This window comes from Phalaenopsis equestris, unplaced genomic scaffold (genome assembly GCF_001263595.1).
Source record: "Phalaenopsis equestris unplaced genomic scaffold, ASM126359v1 Scaffold000163, whole genome shotgun sequence".
Classification (NCBI taxonomy): Eukaryota; Viridiplantae; Streptophyta; class Magnoliopsida; order Asparagales; family Orchidaceae; genus Phalaenopsis; species Phalaenopsis equestris.
The window spans coordinates 34,848-43,070 of record NW_018164605.1 but is presented as its reverse complement, the minus strand read 5'-3'; the positions used below and the strand labels follow the sequence as shown (position 1 = coordinate 43,070).

The window sequence follows — 8,223 nt, the reverse complement described above, 5'->3', positions numbered from 1 at the left end:
TCGCAGAGAGGAGAAGCGAGCAGGAGCTGCTATCGAGTCGCAAAGGAGGAGCGAGATCGAAAGGAGCAGGCGTCGAGCAGGGATCTTCGGCGCAGCAAGGAGTCAAGCGAGGGTTTTTTGTCGAACGGGGGAGACAAGCAGGAACTTCGTTTGGGAGAGCTGAGCGGAAGCAAGCAGGCGAGAGGAGCTCGGGAGAGGCGAATCGAGCAGACTGCGGAGGAAGAAGGCGGGCCTTCCTTTTAGAATTGGAGCGGGGTGAATTAATCATGAGTCGTTACTCTCGAAGCAATTGACGGTGAAATAAATAATTTCCATACATCTGAATATTTTTAATTAAGTCAAATTCAAATAATTTGTTTGAATTTTAAAATTTGAATTTCAAATTCAGGTGAGTTGGTGCCTAGCCCGTGTTCAGCCCGAGTCCAACCTGAATCAAACCCGAGTAGAACCTGAGTTGAGTTCGGGCCTGCGCACCGCTAATTAAAAAAAATGTAGAACCTGAGTTAAGTTCGGGCCTGCGCACCGCTAATTAAAAAAAATGTGCATCAAATTTTGGTGTCATTTGTGCTCGCGCGTAATCAAACCAATATGTGTGTCCTTCCAGGCTAAAATTGACGTTCTGGACTCATCGGTACGGTTCATTTCGTCATTCAGGGTCGTCCAGACAAGTTCGCCGGTGGACAAGTCAATTCAAGTCAAAGTCGTGTGGGGTGAGATGCGTGCGCAAAATGCGGCGTTGGCGAGTGCTCGGGTCACAAATGGTTTATCTAGGGGCTGCTCCTATTAATATATGAACTCAACTTGAGTTACATGTGTCGATCCTAATCAACTTAGCGAAATGCCGAGGATTCGAGACCGCCCATGCGAGACTCGCAAGAGTGACGAGATGGCTCGAAATTTCTAAAGGGTGTGGGTCCGGTACTAATCCTCTAGGAGGGTCAAACAAGAAAGCCTAAAGCTAGATCTTATGCTCTAAGGAGAGAAGTGAAAACCTCATTCGAAAATGAGGTCAACACGCCTCCTCTCTCATAATGTAAAAACTCTCTCATCAAAATCAAGCATCAAAGGTGCATCCAAGATTCATCGAAGTCGATCTATAATAGTTCTCTCTTTGTTTGTTGAAATAAATCGAGGTTCGCCTACATTCATCAAAACCGAACATTGTAGTTTTCTTTTATTCATTGAAGCCGAAGCTTCACAAGCTAAAACAGAAACAATTAGCTTCTTTAAGTAAGAGTCAATTATGTTCGTTGAAGGCGATTCAAATATCACATTAACTCTACGACTCATGCACTGAGGCTCCTATTCATCGAAGCCAAGTCGTATTAAAGCCTCCCTAGTATTGTAAGTGAAAATTTATAATTTTTTTACTTTTTAATAAGTTAATAGTTATTAAAGCTATTGAATACTCATGATAATTTATATTTTTTTTAATAATTTATAACTAACAAAGCTAGTGAAAATTCATACACCTAAACTATCATAATTCAATGAAAAGAGAGATAACATGCATGTTAATTAAACAATATAAAAATATAATGGTGTTTTTAACAGTTTGCACTATATAACATGATCATTCAAGGTGATTTAAACATTCACTATGTATTATACTATATCGTTTATATATCAGTATCCTTTTTAATCTGTATACAATCGTCATAGAAGTACCGTCTAAAAAATTGTACTACTTAAGGCACATCAATATCAATAAACTTTTTCATTTACGTGCACGGGTACATTTGGATTCCCTCGTTAGTACCATAAAGGGGTGTTCCATCATAACCAAGTATGCACGTGGAAATAATCAAAATAATAAATCTCATTCTTATCATATCATTCAATAATCTGAACTATGCATTTAAATAACATGCAATTATTTGTGGCATACACTTGACATGATCAAAATGAAATTAAGGAGTCAATAAGATCTATCTAATCAAGTCATAGAGCGAATCAAACCTAAGAAAGTTATTATAATTTAAAAGTATAAGTAGTCACCTAGCTTCTGATGATTTTTGTTTGTTTTTAAGTTATGAAATCTCTTTTACAATAGAATATCTATCACCAATCATAAAATATTATTTAATTAAATTATCATGACAACTTAATATCCTAAGTAGACATAAATTTATGATTTGATTAAGTATAATTTATCTTATTATCGATTTTGACAGTTATGTACTTAAAAGTAAAGTAGCTCTTAATTAAAGTTGTGCCTTGATCAATTCCTCAAATCTATCGCTTCGTCTCTCCCTCAGGCACAAAAACAAACACAAAGTCCTTATTAGTCCTCCCAAACTAAATTAACATAATGTCATATTAACATTACCTTAGTATTAAATATTTAATCAACATAAATTAGATGCATAATTAAAATTTACCTCAATTTTTTTATTGCAAAGTGAACAATTCCTCTTGATCTTCTTTAACCATTCATTTATTGTTCTCAATTCTTCCTGTATGTTTTTACAGTTTTGATTAACAAAACAAAATCATATTAATCCTATATATAATATTCATTTAATATAATTAAAATCGAAAAAAGGTCGGTCTGCTTCTGCTACGTACACTAACGTTTCCCCTCTTCTTTCTATGCTCGATGCTTTTCTTCTTCTATCTGATTCTATTAACCTACACACACAGCAGCTCCCTATTAATTCCTCAACACACGAGATCATGAACAAAGCTCGGTTTTGACTTCCCCACATCGTCTCCCTTGCTGCTCGATGACGACATGTCCCTCTATCTCGCATGCTCGGCTTTCCTCCTCTTTCGCACCTCTACCTATTTTTTTGACTTCTCGAACCCGCAAAATAGGGCTGAAAATGACCCCGCCTTTCTCCTTTGTCCTTCTATTCCTTAGGTCGTGGGCACAACGTCGTCATCTTTTCGACTAGAGTTCAAACCAGCCCACACTGAGGCACAAGATGCTTCTCCTATGGCTTCAACGCTTTACCTTGCAAGCTGACGAAACCTCAATGTCATCTCTGACATCAACAAACTTCTTCTCCTTCTTTCATCTACGCTTCGAAGTCGATTGCTACCCTCTGATATATGGTACCGCCTCTAATGTTATACAGTAAGGCTTCTTCCTTTTCGTCTTTTCCCTTGCCTTCTCTTTTTCGTTTTCTTCTGCCTTCTTTCTCTGATTTCTGCTCTCTCTGAAGAGAGATAACTACATTCGGACACTTGACGTAAATTTGTGTCCGGAGTCTAGTGAAAACTTGTCACGTGTCAAGTGAGCTTCACTGTAATGCACTGGTTAGGGGTGATTTTTTAAAAGAGGTGGAACCCACATGCCACGTGGTAAATTTTCATTGGACTCTGGACGTAAATTTGCATCCGGAGTCCGGATACAATAATTTTTCCTCTTTGAAAGGTACATGCCAATCTTAAAGACAAAACAAAGAGGTGCACGAAATGAAGTGATGCTTATCCATATGTCTATTTATTTATTAATTTTATTATCATTTTTTTACTGGTTATTACAAGGAGTTCCAGCATAGCAAAAAAAAGGTTTGGTGGCTAGGGTAAAGTTCTATTGCTCCGATACTATGTAGAAATTACTTGGGAAGAATCTCTTGATTTCTTTCTTCACATGTAAAGTACATATAAATAAGGAATCCAATCCTTCCTCATTTACAAACTTACCAAATATGTCTAACTTAAACTAGAAAGGAAATAATTCTGAAATAAAAAATAAAAACACACAAATAAGAAAGAAATAAACAAAAATCAAGATGTTTCCAAATTGTCCTCCAATCAAATCTCCCATAAGATCTTGGATGGCCGGCCGGTCCATACATGGCAAAACCACCTAAAACTTCTCAAGTTTCCACACAACATATAAATTATCTATGGACCATAGAACACCATAGTATATTCACTTGGCAGTCTTCAAAAGTTCAAGTAAATGGAAAAAGGTGCCCAATGATATTAATGAACATGTTGAAGTAAGCACTTCTATAGGTAATTAGAAACAATAGAAATATTGTGAGAAAAATAAATGCAAATCAATCAAATGACTTAACTTTGACCATTTATGTCGCACAAAAGAAAAAAATGACAGATACCAAATTTAAACAATCTATATTAAGCTATAGTCATTCTCAAAGCATTTCATATCTATTATATCAAATTTTGCAAAATTTACCAATAGAGATTCATTGCATATTACATTAGTGGTAAGACAAAAGGAGAATACTTACTCAATTACAAGTTGTCGTATTACTCCGGGGAGCACTTCATCACTTACTGGTGCTGTTTGCACGACAAAAGATGATGTTTTTTTGAGATTATATGTAGAATCATTTGCCTTGTCGCAGTCCACCTGCACTTATTAAACATTTAATTTTGAAACAAGTTTTTGCCATTACATTTTGATGTTTGTGGCATAAACCTTGATGAGTTAAAACAAGATTAAACATCAAAGATATCCAGAATTTACCATCCAGATCTTGTAATTAAATGTGCCACGTGATCAATTTGAAAAGTAAGGAAAACGCATCGTTTAAAATATCAACCAGCAAGCAATTTGATATGGTTTATATTATAATGGGCAATGTATATGAAATAACTAAGAGAATGTATGCCCAAATATCATGAAGATTCAACAGCAAGAACTCACAGGATTTAATATGGGTGCACTCATGCTAATCCAAATAGTTATGTACTTAACCCAGCCTACTAGCCAAGCAAGTGGTGACTCGCAAAGCTCATGGTGACTCGTCCAGCTTAAGATCAACTTCTCGAGTCAAACAAGTTCAAACATAACAGGCCAACCTCAAAACCTCCTCATCGGAGTAGAATGATGACTTCCCATCAAGTTGACTACAACTCTGAGTACACAATCAGGCTATATATCTACTGTATTTTACAGTGAATAACTGATAGATCTTGATCGGTATTTTTCTTATTCATGTGACTTAAACTCAAAAATACAAAAAAGAAGTCGTGAGAAAGCTATGGGGTTATGTAATATAGCATAAATTTTCGTACTTAACCTTTCTAAAGAGAAATTCCTTCTTACTTTAGATTAACTCTTTTCCACTCCTTCTATGCTAAGAAATTTCAATATAATTCCGGAATAATTTAAAATTCAAAAAATACTGATATATAACCATCTATCCCACAAAATAAAAAACAAACAGGAATCTTACACAAAAACGCAAACACAATGCTTTAATTTTAAAAAATAAATAAATAAATAAAAACTTGCACTAATCATTACCTTTTTAAGAGTTCATGTAATCATTCCAGAAAAGCTATCTCAAGCCTTGAGCCTCAACAATGTGTATGATAAATTCGGGGCTAGCTTTCCCTGAGATGGATTAAGCTTTGTTTTCATTGGATTTGTCTGATGTTTAGAACAAGATTTATTTGGGCCTGTAATTGAGACTTTCTATGGGCGCAATACCCCGTAGCTAATTACTCCTCCAAATTTTAGAACCCGTTGAATAAAATTGCTTAAGATGAATTTTAAATTTACACTTAGTAGATTAATAAAAAATTAATTGTGTGGAGAATGGTCAAAGGGGGTGAAAAATATGACTTGACCAAAAGAACCCATGATTTCTACATCTTGGGTATACCAACAGATCTAGTCTTCTATTATCCTAAAGCTTTGAGCCATAACATCGAAGAAGTCTAATAAGCAACCATGGTTAATTCTTCTCAAGTATCCTAACCAAATTAAGGTAAAGCTAACTCAAACAAGTGCTTTTGAAGTTGACATTAACTCATTTAGTACCAGAGGGCTGGTCATACTAGTTTTGCTGAAATATTTCAATAACATGCAGCATGGTCATTTGTGATTTAGAGGCATTAGAAAAGACCAACAAGAACTTACAAACATGGAATGACCGTCACTTAACCACGAGTTTCGACTACACTAGAAGAAGCATATCTGCCTCACCTTGGGTTGGCAGGCTTATTGGCTTTGTATTGACCTCATTAATTGGGTTATGTTATGGCTAATTTTTCCCCCATAAGGCATAAATGTGTGACTTACAACCTCGAGAGTAACAAAAGCCCAAAAAAGAGAGTTGATTTCCCTTATCATTTTTAGCTTTGATAGGATTATTGGGCTTTACAACTTTCTTTAGATAGATGATGAATGAATCTAAACTTATAACCCTAACTTCACAACAAGTTCAACATAGGTCCGATAGTTTTGAACTTGGAGGATGATCTTACGTTCATGTCTTATATACAATGAGTTCTTTCAATCTCACCTTATAAATAAGGCGACCCACAACAAGTCTTACAATCTCGTCCTATAAGAAAATAAATCTATTTAAATACATTGGTTTCATTTTGATTTCAATGCAACACATGTTGTAACCTACATATTAAGGCGATGTGATGCATATTTTATCACGCATATTAACCCAACATAATGCATATATCTATTCTTACTTACTATTTATTTTGTAAGATAAAAAAGAGTACTTTTTTCCCACAAAAAAGCACAAACCTAGTTTAGTGACTAGTTTATGAACACTGCAAGGACAAGCTAAAACTTCTTCAAGATTGCCTAAGATGTTCAAATGCAACATTTTCCCTGTATACTCACACATTCGATCCCTTATGGTTGTTTCTAAATAGAACCCTAGTTATATCTCCTCTGAAAATAATCAAGCATATGATCAAACTATCTCTAGAAACTCACCTTGCAAACAACAAAAAAATTGGTAACACTTCCTTCAAGTATTCTATCTCCATCATTAGACAGCAGGAGCTCCGTCACCATAGGAGGCCTCATTCTCTCCATATCCTTTCTGATCCTAGAGAATAATAAGAAGTCCAAAGTCCATCTCACCTTCCTGCAGCGGATCAACTACAAACCTGCTCAGTGAAACCACTCACCGCGCCCACAGCGAATACTTCGCCTCCGCGACGTCTCTCCCCCGGCCGGCAAGTGCCAGTCGAGCACCCGCAGCGCCAAAGACCGGCGGAACATAAAACCCTATATGAAGATACACATCGAGCTTCGCCATACTACCGCTTCCTCCGCCACCACAGATCAGCGCGGTAACAGCTAGCTCCGTAACCTCATCCACTGCTTCAGTTCTACGGCTTCTGCAACCCCTCTCATCTAGCGCTAGCCCTAGACCCACCTGCAAAGACTCATCAACAAGTGGCCGGATGGCAGAAAGCTCAACCGGCGCTCCGAAAAGGTCAGGGCGGTGGTCGGCGAGGATGCGCGCGGAGTTGGAAAGGCGGCGGAGGTGGCGATCCCAAAAGAGGAGGAGGGAGGCGTTTCCGTGGGTTCGAGTGGTGGTGTAAGCCCCTGGAGCAGAGGAGAAGCAGCGTTGCTTGAATCACTTACAGTTTGATATGTATCTATTGAGAGAGAAAAAGAGGTGGAGAGTTTACCGGGGAGGGATTCGAGAAGGGTGGAGACCGGAGGAACGTCCCCGGCGTGAGAGACGCCATTGACGACGAGGAAGCGGGTGGCCGCGCTGAAACTTGTCGCCATGGAAGAAGATCTAGAGGGAGATGGAGAATTTTCAAGTGTAAAGAATAATATTAATTATAATGTTAATTAATTAAGTTCTTAAATTTTAATACCTAAAATATGATTAATATTGAATTTTAAGGTGAAATATATTTTTATATAAATGCATTTTATTGACATAGAAGCACTAAATATTATATAATTAAATATCAAAATTAAAATAATATATTTATAAATAACTTATTAAATGTTATATATTTATTATGACTATAATTTGTTCATTAATATGTTTAAATTTAACATCAATATGCACATAATTTTAATGCAATTTTGTTTATTTCAATAGTTCATTAATATGTTTAAATTTAACAGCACATAATTTTAATGCAATTTTGTTTATTTCAATAAACCTTTTTGTTAGTAGTTGTTTATGCTATTTGATTGCAATAAAGTTTTGTTTACTTAAAATTAACTAATTAGAGGCACATTTGAGATCTATTCAATTATTTTTTATTAGATTTATAAAATCATTTATTAATAATTTTATATGAAATTTAAGTAATCATTTGAATTTTAATTGTTTAATGATTTTATATGAAAAATTAAGCACAAATTTTATATGAAAAATTAAGTACTCGTTCAAATTTTGAGGATTTTAATTAAAATAAATAAATCGTATGAATATTAAATTTTTTATGCAAGCCAATGATGAACATATATATGAAAGCATGTCTAATGCTTTGAACAGAATCTTACATTTTTAT

The 8,223-nt window shown here is 35.7% G+C and overlaps 1 protein-coding gene across 4 annotated transcripts in view; it reads right to left on the bottom strand.

The window, feature by feature from the left end:
• Nucleotides 1–7,505, bottom strand: part of LOC110022025 — a 54,464-nt gene extending 46,959 nt beyond the window's left edge. For all 4 annotated transcript variants that reach the window (XM_020720794.1, XM_020720796.1, XM_020720793.1 and 1 more), the window contains exons 1-4: nt 7,378–7,505; nt 6,868–7,291; nt 6,671–6,785; nt 4,209–4,330 (exon numbers count right to left, since the gene is read on the bottom strand). In XM_020720794.1, coding sequence (XP_020576453.1) covers nt 4,209–4,330; nt 6,671–6,785; nt 6,868–7,291; nt 7,378–7,480 — 764 coding nt within the window. In that variant the 5' untranslated portion in view covers nt 7,481–7,505. The remainder of the gene's footprint in view (nt 1–4,208; nt 4,331–6,670; nt 6,786–6,867; nt 7,292–7,377) is intronic.
• Between the last annotated feature and the right edge of the window lie 718 nt (nt 7,506–8,223).